The sequence below is a fragment of the Euprymna scolopes genome, chromosome 4, assembly GCF_053919585.1.
Source record: "Euprymna scolopes isolate OS-2025 chromosome 4, ASM5391958v1, whole genome shotgun sequence".
Taxonomy (NCBI): Eukaryota; Metazoa; Mollusca; class Cephalopoda; order Sepiida; family Sepiolidae; genus Euprymna; species Euprymna scolopes.
In genome coordinates this window covers 93463061-93487872 of record NC_136485.1, presented here as the reverse complement: position 1 = coordinate 93487872, position 24812 = coordinate 93463061, and the positions used below count along the sequence as shown (strand labels likewise).

At 33.8% G+C, this 24812-nt stretch overlaps 1 protein-coding gene across 1 annotated transcript in view; it reads left to right on the top strand.

The window, feature by feature from the left end:
* LOC145268860 (sodium- and chloride-dependent glycine transporter 2-like) overlaps positions 1-24812 on the top strand; it is a 278471-nt gene that overhangs the window by 155901 nt on the left and 97758 nt on the right. The window contains exons 7-8 of the mRNA XM_080124568.1: positions 2732-2866; positions 20717-20820. Coding sequence (XP_079980694.1) covers positions 2732-2866; positions 20717-20820 — 239 coding nt within the window. The remainder of the gene's footprint in view (positions 1-2731; positions 2867-20716; positions 20821-24812) is intronic.

Below are 24812 nucleotides of genomic sequence, written 5' to 3'. Positions count from 1 at the left end.
TTTTGAGAGGAATAATGTGGATTGATAACAGCTGGCTGCTTTCATATCCAGAAGACAGATTCGGTTCCCCAAAGGGTCTAACCCCCTCATGATTTTTTTGCAGGAAAACAAACAGAAGGTTCAGCCTGTTATGATTATAGTGTATACAGCCAATGTGGAGGTTTGCTTGCAAAAATTAAGGGAATAGCAACAGCAAGGACCAAACATTGCAGTGCTAGACCTATGCCGACCCTATTTGCAAGTACATGTCAACAAATATCTTTGGCCATTCCAAACAGTAGAGATCAAAGAACGATATTGTCTTACCTGGCTAGGATTTGGGTTCAATGTCACCCCTACAATAATGCTGCCATTGTTAATGTTGTCCTAAGTCAGGATGAGATCATACGTCGTCTTATATTGATAACATTTTTGTGAATGAGAGTTTGTGTTCTACAACCCATGTCAAGGAACATTTGGAGAAGTTTGTTCTGGCAAGCAAGACCTCAGAACAGCTTGGCTCACACATGTTGGGATTACATGTCCAAGATGAGCAAGAAAAACTATTATGGTGGCATGAGAGTGACCTTTCAGTAGTTCCTGATAGATTTACCCATTGAACTGCATTTTCCATGTTTGGGAAATTGACTCGCTATTTCCCAGTATGTGGCGCTATGTGTCGCTATTTCCCAGTATGTGGCTATGTGTCGCTATGGTATTTGTGAAAGGCAAATACTGTGATCAAGTGCAAAACTCTCTTCCAGCACAGATGATCAAAGACATTAGTTTGTGAGTGGCTCAGAACGATCCAGTAAAAGATGACAGGAGTATCTGTGGACAAGAAGTTACAGTGTGGGTAGATGCTAGTTCTTTAGCCACCGGTGATGGTTTTGTGGCTCTAAGCAGTGCATGAGGACAAGCATATAAACTTGGCTGATGCATGGTGTGAGGTGTGAGCCTCACATTGCAATGGAAAGCCAAAACCATTCAGTTATGAATGGACTTTGCATGTGAATTTCGGTGGATAACTGACATATTGTCCGGACAGATAACAATGCACACCAAAGCAGCTTCTGAAATATTAATTAGGTGTTGCCTCTCTATGCTTTGATAGTTAACTTTGGAATATGCACTGAATATTAAGGTGGGACTTGTTAAATCTAATGAAAACTGAGCTGATTAACTTACATGGGTACCACAGCAATGGTTAAATGAAATTTGCAAAATGACAGAATCTAGAGAACCTGTGTGTACCATAGCCACAGAACACAATGTTTATCAAGTACAGTCAATCCATCAATCCAGCGGACATCTTGGTATGAAGAGGATGTTGCACTTTGTAAAGTTAATCAACCTAGGAATAACTCTGTTGTATCTGACATTAATAGACTGTACTCCCAGCCGTTTTGCCATCTGGAAGCAGTTACACCAACGAGACTCTGCTAGCACTATCAAGCAGTCGGAAATTGTGTTCTGTGAAAGGAGGCCACCAATTGAGTTGCTTACGGACAATGGCGTCACATTTTGCAGAGAGAGATTTATTGGGTTAGCACAGCTGTGGGGTGTGCGCATACGATTTTGGTTCACTCACATACCATTTAACAATGAAGAGGTCCCATTGCACAATAAAGCATATTACGGCAAGTACATGGTGCACCATCTTAAAGACAGTATACATGCCTAAGAACAACAAGACGCTATGACTACACCTGTGAATATAATATACACTTATAGGATTCATGTTAAGGTATCAATGAAGGTTTAGAGCTCGACAAAACAGTTGCTAGTCTGTACAAGGAGAGAGATAATATTGGGGTGATTATCAGTCTCAGTTAATGAAATGCTATGTAGCATAAAACATGTGTGTATAGTATGGCGAAATTATCTGTAACAACATTACTTCCTCAGATTATGGAGCCCCATTAGATTATATGAATGACCAGACAGAGAAAGTTCCTCAGAGAGTGATGAAGCCAATCAACTACGGCCAGAGAAGTGCAATGATACAACAGATGAAAACTCCACTAAAGAAATTTCTGAGATTGCGCCATGACGATGTATCAGGTGATAGCAACCTGTCCCACATTGCAATTTTTGTAATCTCGAGATCAGGGAGGAGTGTGATGGGCAAGTATGGTGTGTCATTGTCTCACCTACAGCAAAAATGAGATTGTTCAAGGGCTAGAAAAAGATGACATCAGAGTTTCCATAGAGTAACTGCCAAGGTTGCTCTGGTAATGCATGGGGTTGTATCGACAGAATTGTTTGCATTGTGTCCGATCATCGATGGCGTTGTTTAGGAGCATGTTGATGCAGTTGTTTGAGATTGAGTTGGGTCATGTCAACAGAATTGTTCCCATCATATTGGGCCTTGTTGATGGAGTTGTTCGGGATTGTGTCAGGTCATGTCAACAAAATTGTTTGGGACCGTTTTGATGAAAGTGTTTGGTACCATGTTAGGTCATATTGACCATATTGTTTGTGTGGAAGCATTTTAGTTTTGTTATTTTGTTGACTTGATGATTGTTGCAGTCATACTGCTGTGTGCGATAACAATATTCTTCTTTTTGATTTAGTCTTACATGCCTGTCCCTTGTGAAACAATAATATTGTAACGGTTTTAAACGAAATCAACTAAAATGTATTCCTTTTTTTTATTGAATTTTTCCTTGTTTTTTTTTATTATTTATCACGGATAAATTTGTACGTTACGTTTGTTTGTTATGAGTGGATATATATCTTTGTTTTTTAGGTGGTCTACTTCACAGCAACATTCCCCTATTTAATTCTTATCATTTTACTAATTCGTGGTTGTACCCTCCCTGGAGCCCTCGATGGAGTCAGGTATTTCATTGTACCTGAATGGAAAAAATTTTCTGATATTACAGTAAGTAAAATATTTCATAGTTTTGCTACTTCCGCTATCCATAAAATAAAATCCTCAAATCTGAAAATATATTTTTGTTGCTTAGATCTTTTACTTTTTTTTATTTTTGTTGCTTAGATCTATTTACTTTAAAACTGATAATTGCAATAGTAAGTGTTACTTTGATAAGATGAGAATAAACATTGGAACTATGACTGATTCTGATATTGCTAAAGACAAAACACATTTCTTCTTAGAAATTTTTTTTGTTCACAAATAGGAGATAGAACTAGTATATAAACAATTGATAAAATGATCGATAATATTCTTTGAGATAAAAACAATTTTTTTTTATATAGGGTCTTGTGTGTGTGTGTGTGTGTGTGTGTGTGTGTGTGTGTGTGTGTGTGTGTGTGTGTGTGTGTGTGTGTGTGTGTGTGTGTGTGTGTGTGTTGGTCAGAAAATATCTTAATTTATAATCACTATGGAATTTAATATCAGTCCAGTGTAAATTTATGGAGCTTTACACTTGAGACTTATTAGTAGATCATTTTACAATAATTTATATTAAAAACAAGTCATCATATTTACAATTGCTTTAAAAATCTATACCTTAAAAACAGGTGGTTTACTTATAGTAAAGATCTAAGCAACAAAAAATATATTTATATTTGAATATTTTACTTTTATTAAGCAAACTTTTGCATTCAGAAAAACAAAATGTAAACACATTATTATTTATCCTCTTTTAGCATTTTCACACAGGTCATCAAAGATTTCTCTCTGTCAACAATCTGCAGTGTTCCCTGGATTCTAAGTTGCAACAAGTCTCCCTAGATTTCCAGAACTCTCCACCTCTTTCGATAACATTTGCAGATGAATTTCAGTTATCTCAACAGCTGTTTACCATTAATTTTTCGCTGGCAATAACTATTGGCCTTCACTGGAATTTAAGTGGCCTCCAAAGGCTCTTTTGCACTCATCCAGTGGAGGTCTGGTTAGTGTTATCTCTCCTCAACCTTTCCATCTTCTTTGACCCTTCACTATTTGGTGTGGTGATGCTGACGCTGCAATTGAAAATATATTAAAAGTAGGATAACTTTCAATTATACAGTTTCAGATTTCTCGTTTCCATGTGCTGTCCGCTATTTTTTTTATTTTCCTTCTGTTGCAGTTTCTATAGATCCAGTTAGCCTTTGTAGTTGATGTGTATTCGTCTCTCCATTCAAAGGTTTTCCTTAATATCTTAGCTGTTTTCATTATTGTTATCCATTGTATCTTAATATCTTAGCCGTTTTCATTATTGTTATCCATTGTATCTTCTCAACCACTCCTGATTCCAATCTCTCTTATTCTTTTTTCAAAGTTTTTCAAGATGGTTCCTTGTGGTCCTACTATTATTAGTGTTATCTTAGCTTTCTTCATCTTTCATGTTCCTTTCAGCTCTCTAGCCAGTTCAGTGTATTGGTTTCGTTTCTCAGTCTCTTTGATGTGCATCCTGTGGTCTGCTGGAACGGCGAAATTTACAATATGGCAAGACTTTTCCTTCTTATTATCTATTATGACATCTGATCTTCTTTGCTTGGATGGGTTATCTGCTTGTATATCCATGTCCATAGGATTTTGTGATTTCCATTTTCAAGTACAACTGCCGCTTTGTGCTTGTACCATTTGTATGGCTGTTGAAGAAGCAGTTCTAGTGTAGTTTTCAGCATATTTCCTAACTCAAGTCGATCTTTGTTATAATTGGTTCTAATCACGTTGTCTTGTGCAGTTGTTATTAGGGATTCAGTTTCTCTGTTTAGGCATCCTTTTCATAGCCATGTCCAAGTGTTGTGAATCCCATCTTTTGTCATCCTTATGAATCATCCTTGAAGCTGTTTATTTTCCCATTTGTCTTTTCTCATCTTATCCATTGCTCCTCTGTTCTCTGTCTTGTCCAATTTTGCAGTGATTAGTCTTTCTGTGTTCTGCATCATGTATTTTTCTAATTCTTTTTTTTTTTGTGTCATTCACACAGTCTTCTATACAAATCAGTCCTCTTCCTCTGTCTTAGCTTTTCACATAAAGTCGGTCAGTTTTATCCTTTGGGTGTAGTGCATTGTGCATCATCAAAAGTTTCCTGATCTTCTGGTCAAAATGTCTCCGTTCTTTTTTGGTCCAGCCTATAAACGGGTCAGAATATCTTACTAGTGATACTGCTCATGTGTTTATACCTTTTATTAGGTTTCTACTTTATAACTTAGTTTCTAGGAATTCTCTTGTTCTACTTAGTTATTCTTTACCAATTTTTTTAATTTCTGTTGATTGGATGATGTCTGCTTTCAGAACTCACAAATATTGTAAGTGTCCTCATCTCTACTTGGTTGGATAGTTTTATTCTTTCTGTTGTCTCCAGTTATCCTCTTCTCATGATCAGCAGTGTGAACTTTGCCATTCCCAGTTCTATTGGGATGTCCTAACTGAAGATTCTGGTTGTGTTTATGAGTGTCTCTAGTTCCTTGCAAAAAAGTTTCAGGTGGTTCATGTACATTTGATGGTTCATTATTTCATCTGTATTAGTGAACATGTATCTGACTTGGCATTTCCTTAGTATATTTTTAAGGGAAATCATGGCTATGATGAACAGGAATTGTGATAGGAAACCCTGTGGGAAAATACCTCTTTGTATTTTTAATCTCTGTTACATATTGACAGTTAGTCTCCATGGTCTCTGTTGCAATATTTTTTATATAAAAATAGGGTATGATCACCGAAAGTTGGAAGGTTTTACTTATAGATTGGCAATAGGAACTGAGCCACATTCTGCTAGCAACCAATCAGAAACCAGAATTACTCCATAAAAAATATTGAATCTTTTAGTATTGCGGCATGTAATTTTTTTCATGTCCACATGAGAAAGATCTTTTGCTCTTTGCACTGCAAAATTATAAAATCCGAGACTTGTACAGAACAGCTACCCACCAAAATCTCTTCAACTCTAAGACTTGTACAGAATAGCTATTCATCGCAAACTCTTCTGAAATAAAACATGGCTTTCAATTCAAGAGACAGACAAAGGTTATGTGCTTAGATGCCATTTTAAAATAAGTATAAATTCCAACCCATTTCAAGAGAAAACATAATTACCTAGTTAAGTGTTATGTCAAAAGAAGTAAACTCATTGAGCGCTTTTGTTAATTAGGGATCTTTTATACCCACGCATTTCAGGTGAAAACATTATTACCTACTTAAAAGTCGTGTTGAAATTAGTACAAATTCTACCACATGTCATGTTAAAACATTATAACATACTTAATTATCATGTCAAAATAAGTAAAATAATAGGATGCTTTTATTGATTAGGGATTTCAGGTGAAAACATTATTGTTCTCTGATTTATTGGAGAGGGACCTATGTTTTCAGTGGCGTCTGTGCGTCCGTGCGTCTGTCCGTGCATCCATTAATCCAGACGATTGCCAGATAACCATACATTAGTTTTTCCTGAAATTTTGCCATATATTGTATTTTATTAAATAGATGTGCACAGTAAAAAAAAATTTTGCGAAAATTTCTATTGCATCCCCAGGGGCTCAAAAGAGGTAAAAAAAAATGCCTCAAAATAGCCAAAAATTACACATTTTGCCACATAACTTTTGATCCATCTATTAGATTTTTCTGAAACTTGGCTAAAATGTGGAGCCTATCCAGTATGGGTGACCCTGGCAAAATTCTGGTTCACGTTCCCGAGGACTTTTAGTGCTAAATGTGTTTGGTTAAAATATCCCTCATCTACACAAGCACCCTATGGTTCTACTAATGTCGACATGACACTTAGACAGTTAATAATTTTTTCACCTGAAATGGGTGTGACTATATACTAATTATAGCATGATGCATAATGACATGCAGAAGTTCAAGTGTAATGTGAACAGACATCTTGCTGCTCAACTCCCTAAATAGTATCTCTGCAACTTATTTTCTTGATAGTAGCCCCTACATAAAAGTGGCACTGTGCCTTGTTTGAAGTGAAAATCTAATAAAAAAAATAAAATCATAATGTTCTCACCCGAAATATGTTGGTTCAAAAGACCTACACAAAACTATGATTTTACTAATTTCAACATGACACTTCAGTAGGTAATAATGTTTTCCCCTGAAATGCGTTAGAATTTATACTAATTTTAACATGATATGTACATAGCTAATAATGTACTCACTTGAAATGCGTTGTTTTAAAAGACCTACACAAGAATCCTATGCTTTTACTAATTTTGATATGGTAATTAGGTAGGTAATAATGTTTTCACCTGAAATGCGTTTTTTTAAAGACCTACACAAGAACCTATGGTTTTACTAATTCTAACATGACACTTATGTAGGTTATAATGCTTTCACCTGAAATGCATTGGAATTTATACTAATTTAACATTGTTTGGACCTGAAATGCATTCGTTTAAAAGATACCTAATCAAAAAGTACATATGCGTTTACTAATTTCGAAATGACGTAAGTAGGTAAACCCTTTGCAAGAGTGCATAGCTAAAAGTAGGTATACAAAGATGACCAGAAAACGTATTGAGTTGCAGAAATTAGGAACTTGCAATTTCTGGAAAATCTATAGTTGTGAATAATGAGCAATCAACAATTCACACTATCCAACCACTGTGATGTCGCTTGCAGACAACTGATAAAGCTGATTCCTTGCGAATCAATTTGCCATAAACTTCATCTTGAACTCCACTAACCATACCTTCCCTAATTTATCATGATGAAAAGAAGCCACCTTTGATGATCTGATCATCACCTTTTCCCATGTCCTGGATCATAAAAAAACCTAGACACCTCCAAAGTATGTTGGCCTGATCTCTTTTATAGTAATAAAAAATGTTTTATTGAGTTGACACATGTCCTCTCAAAACTCTATAACAAATACCTTATTAAATCTTGCTTCCCCGATAGCTGGAAAATTACCTCTAGAATACGAAAATTCAAGAATTCTGACGAAAGAACTGACCTGTAAAATTATTGCTTCATCAGTCTTCTCTCACTGATTGCTAAAATCTTTGAATTATTAATTAATCGATAGTCTATCACCTCATAAGTTCTAAACTTCTTTCTAATCAACATTATGGATTTAGGCAAGCTTGTTCTCCTGCAGATATACTAATAGTCATTTCTGAATACATACGCCATGCACTGGAAAAGGCAAGTAAAGCGAAGCAATACCATTTGATATATCCAAAGCCTTTGACAAAGTCTAGCATGAAAGTTTTCTCATGAAAATTAATTTTTATTGTATTCTATTGAATATAATCAGATCCTTAGCCAAAAGAAACAATAGCCGTACATCTAAATAACATGATATTAATGCAAGTATGCTCCAGGGCTCAATCCTTGGACCATTATTATTTTTGATTTTCATAAACGACTTCCCTGATAGAATTGCATCTGAGATGAATATATTCGCAGATAAAACCACGTTTTATTCTTCATATGTGGAGAAAGTGAATTCACACATATCTAAGTGAATGGCTGAATGCTTATTACCTCCAGTCTGTAGTAAAATAGAAAGAAAAATGGATGATTACCTTTACTGCTACAAAGCTCCTTTCCAAATACAATTACAAAAAACCTTTCCATTTACTGATTACCATGGCTAATAGCATCTTTCCTGAGAGTCTAACATTCAAATTCCTCATTCAAATTCACAGATAGCATGAATTGGAGCACAAATTTGCTGCAAAAAAAGTGGGATTCCTCTACTAGGTTAGAAAACTTCTTCCACCTGCCAGTATCTTATATCTTTACAAAGCTACCATTCATCCATGCATGCATTGTTGCCACATCTCGTCTGATGCATCAATCACTAGTTTCTCTTATTCTTAGACATTCCAAGAAAAAGAGCTTCTAATATAAAAATCCCTGTTGCACAATTTGCACCCCTGTGCTTGTTTTATAAATACTTCAATGTGCTTTGAAAAACTTAATGTAAATACACAACAATCAGCAAAATCCCCACCTCCTTTCGTTGTAGAAAACTTTCTACTCTAATAGTTTCTTCCCATGAACTGCTTGCTTTTGCTCCTACTTTTCCTAATTGTACCAACATGCAGAAATTCAAATTTTATGTGAACAAATATTTTGTCTAACTTCTCACTTATGATGACATCACTATTAATCTGTACTGTTATTCACAATAGTCCCTTATATCTCAGTTGCAATGTGCCTTATGTGGAGTGAACTTATTTTGACTACATATATGAAGAAATGGTGTGACTAGTTTTATTCAAGGCTAAACCTTTTCAGGACCCAAAGTAATGAAACTAAAAAAGATGAATGATTTTACACGAAATAGTGGTGCATCATTTAACCAGAATCGTTTTCAAAGAGAAGGAATATGTGAAAACAGTAAAATAATTTTTTAATATATAAATGAGTAAGAATTTAAGTGAAATTGTTGACGTTCCAATTATTTAGATACCTTTTTTTCTATTGCTAAATCCCATGAGTGTTTTTTCAAACTGAAAGACGAACTTAAATGGGTGTGATGAATTGAAGTCCAGTTGTAGGTCATGTATACATGTATATCTATATAAAAGTATACATATGTATGTAACTACAAACTCTCTAGAGAAAACTTGAATGCTTACTAGACAGAAGACAATCTGGCATTAGGATATGTATGAGTAAACCCTCACTAAATATTCAAAATCACATTGTATTCATGACCCAAAATAAAACTAACCCATACTGACTTTTACAAGGAATAGTGCATCTTCTTGAAGTGATGTTGTAACATCAAGTAACAGCACGAAACTGGATACTTCACCAGACTAGATGAATCTAGATGGAATCAAGTAAGACCAAGAGACCACAAGGAAGGCATGATCAATTGGGGACAGGGAAATAATGTTCTGAACTTGTTTGAAAGGTGAAGGAGAACTTTAATGGAATATTTAAATATCTATGTATCTTCTATAGAAATCTAGTGTTTGCACAAAAAAGGGGCCTCTTGATTTCTGAATCTTTGACTGAAGTAAAATGAAACAAAAAGAAAACAATACTCATATCTATACAATTGTTGTCTCACTAGTATTAGCTAACCTTATTGCAGACAGCATCTATGAGCATCTTTCTTCTGGAGCATACATCGAAAAAGAACAAACAGACCAGTTATTAATTAACAATATCCACCTTGAGGACTGTTTGCAGAAGCAGAGGAATCTAATTTGCACCTTAAATTATATAAAATCCACCTGATAATCAAGAAAACCATGACTGTTCGTATGAACATCTACGTCATACTAATGGAGCAATAACAATCCCTAAAGTCAATATCCAACTGGAATCTTCCAAAGAGATTATCTTCTTTACTCTTTTGCCTGGCGATAGATTAGCTAAGTAAGCTATTGAATAAATGCCAAAGTGCCTACAACATAAGCAAGAACCACCAACAAAACATAAAAAAAAGAGCTGATCATCTGCATTTTTATGGCTGACCTCAAACTGATCCATAAAAAGCAGATAGTTGACTCTTTAACAGTCAACTTTAGTCAACATCTGCTCAGACTGTTGCAAATTGTACATACTTTCTCCAACGATATTTGAATCAAGTTTGGCCTGGACAAATGTACCAAGTGCTTTCTCAGAGCGTGGAAGAATATCAAAATGGAAGACATATAGCTTGATGAAGAGACTGGCATCAAAGACCTAGAAGAACAGGAATACAAATACATTGGCATAGAAGAAAACTATTTAATTAAACATGCCAAAAAATGATTGACAATTTCTCTATTTAACACGGATTCAAGCAACTCGTGAAACAGATAACTAATTGGTATGTATTGAGATGCAGGGGACCGATCTCCAGTATTTTTTAATACTGTGCAGATTTCCAAGGTGTTAAGAAGCATTTCTCCTTTAGGCATCGATTGAACAGCTTTGCAAGAATGAGTGCTAGTTCCAGTTTTAGCTTTTTGAATATTATAAGTGGAATATTGTCAGGACCAGTTGCTTTACTGACATCAAGGTTGTGGATGTCACTCCAATTATTTTCAATCTTGGGCGGAAATTCAGGAAGTAAATGGCTCTGAGAGCATGGGTTGAGTTTGATGCAAAGTTCTTGGCAGGCCCGTTGATGATGGTTGGGATAGAAGACTCACATCTGTTCAGGATTTTGTTTGTTATATGCATGGTAACCAAGCATCTGTTCTTCTAATTTGAACTTGATGAACTAAGCATATAACTTGGGCTTTCTATAATCCTTTCACAGTGATTGCTAAACATCTATTAATTGTAGTATTGGTTTCTGTTAGAATTTCTTGGTGGATATGTAGTTATCTATGCCGATGGTTAATCAATTGTCAGATGCTGTAGTGGATGCATTCTTTTTAGACATAGAGCATTGAGGTAGTTCCAATATGAACGTTCAGAAATTGTCCCTGTCAGCCACTGAGTTGGATAGCAAGGAATATTTGGGGTTTATATAATACTTTGTTTTTATCTTTATTGAGATAACCGAGTGATCAGAAGATCCTAGCAAAGACAGAACTGAGGATGAGTTCAGTTCAGATACATAATTAATATCATTATTATTAGTAGTTGTAGTAGTAGTAGTAGTAGTAGTAGTAGTAGTAGTGGTGGTGGTGGTGATGGTGATGGTGTTACTACTACTACTACTACTGTATTATAGTAATAATAATAATAACAAAAGCAACAACAACAACAATAGTAGATTAACATCCTCAGCTATGTCATCATTCCAAAATGAAATTTTATGTCTTTTAGGCGATTACATATGAACACGTTAAACATTTAGTGAAAAAAAAAGTGAATAAACAATCAATTTAGAATTTATGTGATAGCTCAGTTTCTTATATAAATTTAACATAATGATCATCATTTCTGGGCCATTCTAAATTTTTAGAGATGTTTACCAAACTTTTTACCAGTAATCCTAAGTCCAATTGGCAAGGTTGTAAAACCGTGCATTATAGCTTTAAAAAGCACTCTAATCCTCCTCCCAAACTATTTGGCTAACTGCTCTAAAACACTTGAATGTCTCAGAAATAGGAGCTCATTTTACATTAAAATTATGGGGTGAAACTTATTCTTAAATAAATCGTTTGATATTTAATTTTTTTATAATTATATAACGTTTATCAGTATTTTTTTTCTTGACATGTTTTTACTTTACTTTTAACCTTTCCTTTTAGAACGATCTTCGTATATTATAATTATTTGATAATACTTTTTTGTACTTGACTTTTTGCATGTGAACTACAAAAGATTCATTGTAAACAGCCATTACATGTAAACAGCCTGAAAAACTGAGTGATGAAAATAAAACAACAAAAATCAGTTTTGCATATAAATTTAATGTAAAATGATCACAACTTTTTAATCAGACAGTGTAACCAATTTTGTTTGTTTTAAATTTCGCCCAAATTAATGTCTCTAATAAACTTTAGTAGAAAATATATCATTGTAAATAAATATATCATTAAAAAAAATATATCATTGTAAATAAATATATCATTAAAAAAAATATATCATTGTAAATAAATATATCATTAAAAAAAATATATCATTGTAAAAATTCATTAAAAAAAGTATGTCTCCTTCTTACAACTAAGTTTGAATTCGAGTAGTAAATACAAAAAATGAAGCGATTACATTTTTGTCTTTGTTGCCTGCATGTAGGGTTAGGGATAAAAAAAATTAACTGTCCTTAAAAGTGAGAATGGCCTGGAAATAAGGGATCATTTTACGTTAAATTTATACATGCAATAAATTCCTCCATTCTTAATTCTAAAATAATGTATGTTTTTTTCAGTGAATTCATAATCTCGTAAAAAAGTGGAATCTCATTTTATTGGTGGGTGGGAAGAAGGAGCTACGTTTAAATGTAGATATAATTTCTTTGTAAATTTCACAAACTTCTAAAAGTTTTTCCTTTATTCAAGATTTTGGTAAACTTATTGAGAGATTTTCAGGTACATTTTTCATTTTTGTCAAAACTCAAGAAAAAATGCAGCAAAACTTTAATTATTTCCAAGGATATGGTTTAGCAAATAGGTGCAAAAATAGATTTGAACATCTATATATTAATACAATAGCATGTATGTTCTTTTGTGTGTCACGCTTACGTCCGGGTCGTTTAATTGTTATGTTTTTCTATTACTTGTCATAAATAATTTTACCAAGAAATCTTCATAAGTTTTGATTTCAGTTTCGATCATAGCTGATGGTACTTAAATCATTTATTTTTTTATAAATAATTTTATCAAGAATCCTTCACAAGTTTCGGTTTCGGTTTCGATTATGGCTGAAGGAACTCCAGATATATATATATATATATATATATATATATATATATATATATATATATATATATATATATATATATATATATATGTGTGTGTGTGTGTGTGTGTAAAAGAGATTTAGAAGGCTGTCACAATGCGAGGAATGAATTATAGTCGCTGTTGGTAAGAGGAGACGAGAACAAGTGGCGATTTACAAATCAATAAGTACATACATATATATATATATATATATATATTTTTTATATATATCTATATTTATTCAGTTGTATGGTAAAATGTCTTACTTGTAAGTCTATGCAACGTATTCCATTATTAATTTCGGAAAAATTTTCCCTTTTCAAATGGTGTGCGTAACAGGTCGATTCAAAGCATTCATCCAGCATGCTTTGAATCGACCTGTTACGCACACCATTTGAAAAGGGAAAATATATATATATAAAAGTGAACGTGTCTGTGTGTGTGTCTGTGTACATTTTCCTTCGCAATAACTCTGTCAATTTTCAGTCTACAGACTCGAAATTTGATATACAGGGTACTGAGATTTGGGAAGATCTATGTGATCTGTTTTCGGACAGAAATTTGACTGTTAAGGGATCAAAGTTCAACGATTTGACCTTTGAGAACTCTACCAAACTCTTGACAATTTGGGGTCTAAACACTTGAAATTTTAGATATAGGTTCTTTGGAAATGGATCTAACTTAATAACTCGATTTAAGCCCAAAGCAATACATTTTAAGGGGGGTCATAATAGGGGTCAAAGTTAAAAAAATTGATCATTTTTTTTTTTTTTGCTCAGCATACACCTCCAAACACCCGGGCAACGCCGGGCTGAAATGCTAGTATATATATATAAAGCTGAACGTCTCTGTGTGTATCTGATCACAAATAGGCTCCTATATGGTTGACTATTATAGAAAACTGATCACATATAATGATAGATGTATCGAAACACAGGAATGGGTATGTTTAATCTGGCATAATGATGATTCATTGAAATTCTGGGGTCTGCATATGCGCCTGGTCCACAAAGTAGGGAAAAAAAAATTTGAAAATTAAAAAAAACGTTTACAAGTGTTTTTGATATAGATGTACATAAGAATACTTTGATAAGTATGTTTTGACTTTAATAGGGATGGTATAATAAAATTGTGGGGTCTGCGTTCACGCCTGGCCTCCATAGAATGGAAATAGGCACAAACTTTAATAAAGACTTTTCATATCTATCTGCGTAAGTATACTTTGATAATTATCTTTCAGTTTGAAGAAATATGGTATAATAAAATTATGGGGTGTTCGTTCACGCCTGACCTCCATAGAATGGAAATATGTCACAAAGTTTAACAAGGTTTTTTAATATAGATCCACAGAATATTGTGATAAGTGTTTCAGTGTGAACAGGTATTGTATAATAAATTATGGGGTTTATCTATTTTATTTTTACTTTCATCATATTTTGCTTTGGTTTTGATAACCCCAAAGTCATATATATATTTTTTTTTTTTTGAAATCGCAACTTTATAATATATAAAACTCGATAGTATGATATATACGAAATCTGCAAGAATTAAAATATCATATTTAAGCCTACTTTATGACCGGGCTTTACCGGCATTCGTGCTAGCTTAGATAATACTTTTGCAGTTTTAACAACAAAGCTACAATAATATCAGAGCGTCTCCATTTACACTGAACATCTACAGAATGCCAACATCAATATATTACATATGAATGAGTTCCCTGTGGAATTTCCGCAGGTCCTGCTAGTTTAAATAGTTTTGATAAGGAGATAGGCAAGTGAACTCTAGAATCTTTATTTTGTTGGTCATAATTTACAAATAGAAAGAAATTAGACTTATGAATCAATGCTACACCTGGGAATGGGATTCCTAACCTGTGGTACTGTGGCCTTTAGTTTTGTGTTCAAAATGGACAATTTTCTAATAAATAAATACATGTTGGTTTCATTTTTGCGCCAAGAAAAGTAAATTAAAAGAATCGTTTTTGAAATGGAAAATAAGGTTAAATTTTTTCTGATTCAAAAAATGTTTTATCCTCCCATAATTTATTGTCAGCGAAATTGGTGAACGCGTCCATTTTTCAATCAAATCTATTAATTCACTACTCTAGTTGGGAACTTACCACGTTGCACTGGGGGGAGGAAGCTTCACATTCCTCCCCGCAGGGGCTTAGTCCCCAATACATTCTAGTTTACATTGCACTGTAGAGAACATACTGTTGATTTTATAAAATTATTTTTATATAGATGTGAATTAAAGATAAAAATGCAAATGTCAAATATCATACTTCAATTGTGCTCTGAGCAGAAACGTTCATTTTGAATGTACCCCTGTTATACCAAAGAACCTACTGTTGATTTTATATGTGAGACTTTTCTACATGTGTGATAATAATGGCTTGTATTAAAGTTTAAAATAGAAAAGTCAAATATCATGGTTCAATTGTTCTCTAGACAGAAACATAAATTTTGAACGTGTCCCTGTCATATCAAAGAACCTACTGTTGATTTTATATATCAGACCTTTATACTTATGTAGTAATAAAACTTCTCAAATGCCCTTGTGATGTTAGGCTGTATAAGGCGTTAACTTTAGTTAAAATCTCCTGTTCCTTCTTTCATTGGATTTTTTTTTTATTATTAATTATCGATAATTATTCCCATACAAGACCTACCTAAGAACACTGCCATGTACATACATGTAAAATTTCAAAACAATCAGCCCAGCTGTTTAGGAGTACATAGGGAACAAACTCACACAGACACACACATACACACAGACACACAAAATTCCTTTTATATATATATATATATATATATATATATATATATAAAAGGAAGGTATATATATATATATATATATATATATACATATGTTTGAAGGGTAACCGCTTATCAAGGCTCAGAGGCCACTCAAGAATACATGTTAAGTGTTAGGTAGATGATGAGACAAGATGAGTCACAGTAAAACTTAGGTTAAGGTTAGATTATCTAAATGAACAACTCAATAGCAATTTATTCACATTAGATTTGAAGACGACCAGGTTATAATCAGCTGGAAAGCAGACAAACGGTATTGCATTCTGCAGATAATAGTTCTCGGAAAGAAACTCTGCTCATGGAATTTTCGTTCAGTTTTGGGCACAGATAGGGATTAAGGAAAAATTGTTGGTGGTTGTTTTAGTTATGTGGAGGAAGAACTATAGACTTGAGCTCAGTCGAACACCTACCATAAAGAGAAAGAGGGAGTAGGCTTCTGAAAAAGCTCATCACCCACTATTTGTTATTACTATGTTTATTTGGTTCTAGTAATTCCTTTTTTATTGTTATTTATTATTATAAACCAATCTTCCATTCTATCATTATTCTTACCCTGCTATCTTGCACCTTAGAATCTTACCTCTACCCCACTCCCCACATACTAAACTACTCTTTCCCTTTCCACATTCTATCACAAGCAACAAAATCTATCATTGAGCCAAAAGTTTCATAAAGAGGCATCTACTACTACTGTTATATATAGTAATCTTTGAGTTCTCACTAGGGTTATCATTGAGGCACCATTTACGCTTGGGTGTATAACATCAAAAGGATTCCGAGTGCGTATGATTGTCTCTAATATAAATGGTTGTGTGTTTGATTATCATAAAGGGAATCGTGTGTGTGACATGTAATTTCTGAACCTACCTCTGCTTCTTCGATGTTGGACCATCTGGGAATTTCTCATCCTGGAGGGAGACTTGATACCTGTTTGACGAAGATTTATCACTCCAAGACGATGAAATGGTTTTATAGTTTTTATTTCACTTTCCCCAGAGGTCCTGCAGAAGGTGGAAGTGAAATCTGCCTGTGTGGGGGTTCTTCTTCTACACACGTCAGCGTTCATCTCCCCCCTCCCCAGTTAAGAGGGGGAGACAACGGAAAGCCGTCCGTCTTCTTCAAAGCCCAAATCAAATCTCCCCGATCCAGCCAACCTGACCACGTCACACATACGTAATCTGGTCAGCTGACCATCGGTTCTGGTAAACGTGTCTACCTCCACGTTTACTCACCTCTCTCTCTCTCTCTCTCTCTCTTTCTCTCTCTGTAACATCTCTCTCTCTCTCTCTCTCTCTCTCTCTCTCTCTGTAACATTCCTTCCCCCCTTTTTTATCAAAATGTATGGCGAAGGCATACATTTTCTACTTCCCACATTTACTAAGAATGGGATATATATGCTCACCCCACTGGCAAAGAAAACTGTCATACCTTTATTCAATATACTAAGTAAAATAATATCAACAAATAATACCATGTGGCGCTAATCCTTGTGCCCTCGAAGGTCAACAACTCCCTGTGACCCCATGGTCTCTTCATAATTTAAATCAGAATTTCAGGAGCATCCTTTACTCCCGTCGACACTACGCGTGATCGATAAATTCTCGGCAATCAACCGAATAATAAAATCGAGGTCCATCTGCCTCTTCAAAACGGACTATCATCGTCCTTGGCTTTACAGATCAGCTTTTCTTCCCATAGGTAGCACACACAAAAAAATTTTCCATCCCAAGCCTTATCCTATTCATCATAAGCCTACACTTATTACTAGTATTTTGTGGGAAACAAAAAACCTCTTAACATTCCTTATGGTGGGTAGCCTTCTATTTTCCTCAGTACTTGTATACATATTTCATTCATCTTCTCTTGAGCGATTCGTCACATAATGGCCACATCAGCCATTGCACCCCCTCTGCCCCTTACACCATGTCAGAGGGCATTTCATTTGCTCCCTGAAGTTGATTACAACTAGATCCGCTCACGCTGGACAGAATACATTCTGTTTACTGCTATGTCAGAAAAAACTCTTTTTTTTTCCAAAGTCGGTAAGCGCAACCTGCCTTGAAGACACATAACTTCACGGAAAACATCGGATTTCCACACATGAAGTACTCAAAGTTGCTCCATGTTGATTCTACTCAAAATCAATAGAAATCACGATAAAAAAAATAAAATTCGAATCATTTCTCGAGAATAATGAAATTAATAACTACCCATGTAATTCAACACCTCTCCAAAATTCTAACATGCTTGCCACAGAAATTAAATTCCATTCACGCCCCACTTTTTCCTTTCATTTCTTCATATAGTTTATTTAACCCTATATTTATCCTTTTTTTTTTCTACCTTACTTATGTGGTCAAAAGGTCACTCATGTCGAATAGAACATTTAATCTACATTTCGAAAATTAAAATTAATACCGACTGAACCTTTGACTCTTCCGAAACTTTTTTTTTATTATTATTATTATTACACTATTTAAATCTTATTTCTTTCTCTTTTTCCCAATTTTATTATTACTATTATGATTATTAATTAATTAATTAACAACACGTTCTTTCTTTTATTAATCATTCTTTCAATAGACCCCACAAGCAAAGATTCCACCTCCCCATTCTGCGAAAAAAAAATACATGTCAAAGAACAAGAAAATTCTGCCAATACCGTTTGACAACACATCAATTACATAAAAATAATAAATTAAAAAATACAAAAATATCCTATAAGCAATCACAAAGTCCCATCTCACTAACAACAAAATTCCAAATAACAAAACACAGATTCGTGGAAACCCATTTGACCACGTCATCAACTAGGTTGGCTGCATAGTGCACGATCTTTTACCATTCCACAGAATTCAAAATTAAAGAAAAAAATCACAGTCGTTTACAAAAAATACCTAGACATTTACAATTAAAAGTCGTTTCTAAAATAAAATAAAACAACCCACTTATAAAGTCTCAGACAATCCTAACACTCGATGGAACTAAAATTGTCCATGTCAGAAAAAAATTCCTAAGAAAAAAAAATCGTATAATCAGTGAAAAAGAGAAAAAAAAATCACATTTCAGAACCTATCCATTGTTTTTCATCAAAAGTACATATTGTTTTTCATTAAAAGTTACACTTAGTTCACAGTTTAAAAATGCAACGAAATATTCATAACACATATTTGTGATTGACGTGTTTATCTTTTGGTAAGCTGAAAAGGCTCATTCCTGACGCACACTTACTAAAGTCATATGTTCTATTTCATTTTTTTTTTTTCTTGTTTACTCACTGGCTGTTATGATTGACACATTTCCAAACAATTTCATTTGTGCGTGTTCCCATTACATTTTCTTACTGTCTCATCGGTCCTTTGCTTTAAACAGAATAAGGCAATTCTTTGTTTTTCCCTTCTAATTTTTACATTAAGTGATATTTTTCTTCGTTCATAACGAGCTAATTCCTAATACGATAAACATTTTTTAAAACTATTTTCTATATATAAAGTTTTACATCTGTGTGTCTGTATGTCTTCCTTTTCTTTCTTCGTGAAAAGGTTGTACGTGTGTATTGCTTTTCTTTTTTTTTCTTTTTTTTTCTTAATTATTTTTCTAATTCGCCTAGTGTTTTAATGGACCCTACGTTGTGTGTGTGTTGATTTGTATTTTTTTCTACTGTTCTTTCTTTTTCTTTTTTTTTCCATACATTTTATTGTTTTTCTTGTCTTTTTTTCTTCCTTTTTTCCCCGTGGTAATCGAAGTTTTTTTTTCTTCTTTTTTTCTTTTAAACCCATCCCTGCTAGGTGGTCTGGTCAGTTACGGCACCAAATTGAACTTTTGTTGCATAGGGTTAACATTGAAGAGCACCATTTACGTTTGGGTGTATAACATCAAAAGGATTCCGAGTGCGTATGATTGTCTCTAATATAAATGGTTGTGTGTTTGATTATCATAAAGGGAATCGTGTGTGTGACATGTAATTTCTGAACCTACCTCTGCTTCTTCGATGTTGGACCATCTGGGAATTTCTCATCCTGGAGGGAGACTTGATACCTGTTTGACGAAGATTTATCACTCCAAGACGATGAAATGGTTTTATAGTTTTTATTTCACTTTCCCCAGAGGTCCTGCAGAAGGTGGAAGTGAAATCTGCCTGTGTGGGGGTTCTTCTTCTACACACGTCAGCGTTCATCTCCCCCCTCCCCAGTTAAGAGGGGGAGACAACGGAAAGCCGTCCGTCTTCTTCAAAGCCCAAATCAAATCTCCCCGATCCAGCCAACCTGACCACGTCACACATACGTAATCTGGTCAGCTGACCTTCGGTTCTGGTAAACATGTCTACCTCCACGTTTACTCACCTCTCTCTCTCTCTCTCTCTCTCTTTCTCTCTCTGTAACATCTCTCTCTCTCTCTCTCTCTCTCTGTAACACTACCCTGTTACTCACAAACCATCATAGTAGTCACTTCTACCATATTATCTCACATTTTGAATTCTAACTTCTACCACCACACCAATATATATATATATAAATATTGATTCTGTTATTCATCATATATTCTTGATAAAGTTCATCCTAGGCGAAATTTGTGTTAATTTTTTTTGTTTCAGTTCATCTCTCATTGCTCATTTCTGATTTCTATTTTTATTACCTCTGAGATTACTATCTCCTAAATATACATACATGCTTACCCCCCCCACCACACACACATCAATATGTAAACTATTGTTTATTTTGTAGATGTGGGTTGATGCTGCTGGACAAATGTTCTTCTCACTTAGCGTCTGTTTTGGTGGAATCATCATGTTTGGTAGTTACAACAAATTCAAAAACAACATTTATGCGTATGTACTGATATTTTATGATATGTACTGATATTTTATGATATGTACTGATATTTTATATGTACTGATATTTTATGATATGTACTGATATTTTATATGTACTGATATTTTATGATATGTACTGATATTTTATATGTATTGATATTTTATGATATGTACTGATATTTTTACTAACCCGACTTTTTTCAATCCTCATAAATTTTCACAAGCAAAAGTAAATCGTCTACATACCAAACGACTTCTTTTAGGAATGTGAATCATTAAAGATGTCAATCTTAGGTTAGATCACTGACAAGAGAATTACATGTGGTATTTGTAGCCTAATGGGCCGATTTTACACTCCTCCTGTAACTATTGATATTAATGTCTCATCATATTAGATTTTATAAATATATATATATATATAAAAATGTAAATGTTGGTTCGTTCGGAGTTAATTGTCTAAAAAACCACTGGATGGATGGCTTCCATGTTTTGGTATAATATGTTTACTATATCCATGTGTGTTTTTATATATCCCTTTTTAATTATAACATTACACTTAATTTTTCTATGATAAATAGGTGGATTTCTTTTTACCGAGAGGCGATTTTTTTATTTAGGGACAATTATTTATTACCGCTTCCTGTCACGTGACCAGTGTTACAATTTAGTGGTTTTCCTGCTAGATCTGGAGATTTCGTTTACAATCTAGCGGGAAATTCTAGAAAATCTGGAGGTATTTGGCAACCAGAGACACCCGCATTAGATTGTTTGAAAATACTTTAAAACATAAAATAAACTCATTCATGTAAGTAAAAAAAAGTAGCATTTATTGCCTTTGGTAACAATTATTTATTGATTATTTGTTTTGTTTTTCACCTTTTTTTCGACTAACCATTCTTAAATCTCACTATAAAATCGATTTTTCCAAGTACATTTTAGGTGGGGTGGGGGGTATTCCAATCTCCCCCGAAGGGGTTTGTACACGGGTTTGTATTGCTGTACACATAGATTCGAAAAAGTTGTCAAAAAACAAATATATAACAAATAAATGTTATCAAAGGCAAGATAAGTTACTTTTCTGCCAAACTGGCTAGCGATTTTCTGGACATTTCTTTCTCCTGATCTCGCGGGTATTTTTAAAATCTCAGTTGACAACATTGCATCACTAAAAAAACACCACAGGCTTAATGTAAACAGAATGTGTTTACAATATCGGTAAATTTTCAATGGGTTTATTGATAATGTAACCATGTGATTGAACTTTAATTTAAATTAACCACACGTGGTCGAAAAATGAATGCCGACGCTCAAAGTGTATACACATTTTGACTCCTCCCTTTACTTAAAAATTCACCAAAAATCAGGAAATTAACGAATTTTAATGAAAATTGCAGTATTTTTCAAATAATGATCGCAGAATATAATGAACTAATTATTTTTACTTAATTCTTGGTGAAAATGTTTTATTTTGTTTAAACAAAAAATACCTTTACTAAAGTTATGGTTTTCAGTAGTAAATAAAAAACGCAAGAATTTATTTTTGCTTTTTTTTAAAGCATCGTAATTTGTAACAATAAAAAATAATTTTTACAGTAACATTACGAAAAAAGCCCCTAAAGTCCGTATTAATGTATTCGATATAACTCAAAGAAAAATGAATTATCGGATACTATTCAGGAAATTAAAGATTCAATTAGATTCCTATTTCAGTCACCTAAATTATTTAGGGTGAAATGAGTTTAGGAATTTATAGCCAAACCTAAATATTTTTTTTTTTTGGTAAATATCCAGATACGCTACTACAGAACACTGACCACTCTAATTTGTTTGGGGGGGGGGGTGATGTTGGGGCGCGTGCGCGCCAACATCACATCCGCTCCCCTCCCCTCCCCCCCCGCTCGCGCCCCCAATGTACAAAGTAAAATCTTCGGAAAATGTTAAATGGTGTTCTAATTGGTAAATGTCGGTGCGTTACTTACGGAAAATTTGAAAATTCGATGTTCCAGGTAAAAAAAAAAAAACAGATAAATTACCCCCCCCCCTCACTCCAACTTGGTGTGCTTTCCTTTTCTTATTTTATTTCTTTTTCAGCTAATTTTAAATTTTCCACCCAAAAAGCGCTATAATGTATTTTTGAAAATTAGAAAATTCTATGTCCTGGAAAAAAAAATCCCCTCCCCCAACATAGTTTGCTTGGTGAAGCCGTCGTTTATGCTACAGCGTGCATGCGCGTAGCATAAACGGATGCTGCAAAATGGTGGAAAGAAGTTCGTGGGTTCAGGGGTAAATACCATGCAAACGGTAAATTTGCCCCAAGTTTGACTATCAGATTCGTTGTCAGCGACCTCAATTACCTATAAAATACAAATTAGAGTGGTCGATGTTCTGTAGTAGCGTATCTGGATATTTACCTTTTTTTTTTTCTTGCTTAAAAAAAATAGCATTAATACAGTAAGTTAGGTAAACTGACTTTTTCGTTTAAAAATGGAATTATTTCCCTTTCGTTATTAACATTTTTTTTTTTTTTAATTTTTTTTTTTAATTTGTGGGGTTTGTATTACTGTACACATAGATTCGAAAAAGTTGTCCAAAAAGAAATATATAACAAATAAATGTTATCAAAGGAAAGATAAGTTACTTTTCTACCAAACTGGATATATTTTTCGTGTTTTTATTCAATGTAACATGTTTATTCAGCTTGAAAACCAGGTAGTGTTTACCGATGTATTGGAACATTCAAGATGGCGTCTGATTCTCTCTTTAACACGGTAAGTGTGGGAAAAGATGTTATAAATAAAAAACTGGATAAAATACTGTTAAAAACTCGCTCAATATATGTTACCGTGACATAGGTTGACATATATTCGGCGGGTTTTTAATAGTATTTTGTATAGTTTTTTATTTATAACACCTTTTTCCATACTTACGGTGTTAAAGAGGGTGTGAGACGCCATCTTGAATTTTCGAATACATCGGTAAACACTGTATGTTTTTCGAGCTGAATAAATATGTTACATTGAATAAAAACACAAAAAATATATCCAGTTTGGTAGAAAAGTAACTTATCTTGCCTTTGATAACATTTATTTGTTATATATTTGTTTTTTGACAACTTTTTCGAATCTATGTGTACAGTAATACAAACACCCATTTTGTGTTTTATATACATAAAGTACAATTGTTGAATGTTACTGTTTTGATTATATTCGTTTGGGGGGGGCACAATTAAAAAATTAAGAAAGATTAAAATGAAGCGAAATTTAAGTTTCCGTTCCATTTTTACAACAACCGTAAAACAGTGCATACTGAGCAAGTTTTATCGTAATTTATAAGCATATTGAAACACTAAATCAACATTTTATTTATTTTTTGCATAATTAATGATGGAAGTATTTTTCTGTTTATTTTCTTAACATCTGTTAAAAAAAAAATAAATAATTTGTACATTCTCTTGAAAAAAAGAATCAAACTTTCACATGTGTTCCATTTTAACAAACTGAGCCACAGCAACGCGTGGCCGGGTACAGCTAGTATATATATATATATATATATATATATATATATAGAGAGAGAGAGAGAGAGATTTCTTAAATATAAAAACCTCTGGCCTTGATGGAGGGGAGACAAAAACTTGTTGCTATGGTTTCAGATATAAAAATTGGGGGAGAGGGGAAAGGTCTTTATAGTAGGTCTACAAAACTTCAGCGATTTCTCTTGGACTCTTGACTGGCAACATTTATCACAATACCGCACTCACACAGTGGAGTTAAACCTACTTTAGAACTTCCCCTGGTATTTTTTTAAAGTATGTACATGTATGCATGTGTGTCAAAGAACAGAAATTTGTAATGTATGTAACATGTGCAGACAGAGTAGTGTCCCTTGAACTAAGAAACCAACTAACATCCGGGTTTCACTACGCATGTGCAAACGCCATTACAGTAGTATCATCGTGTAAATAACGACTAATAAAACGAGTTTTAAATCTACCTTTCATCTTGTGAGTT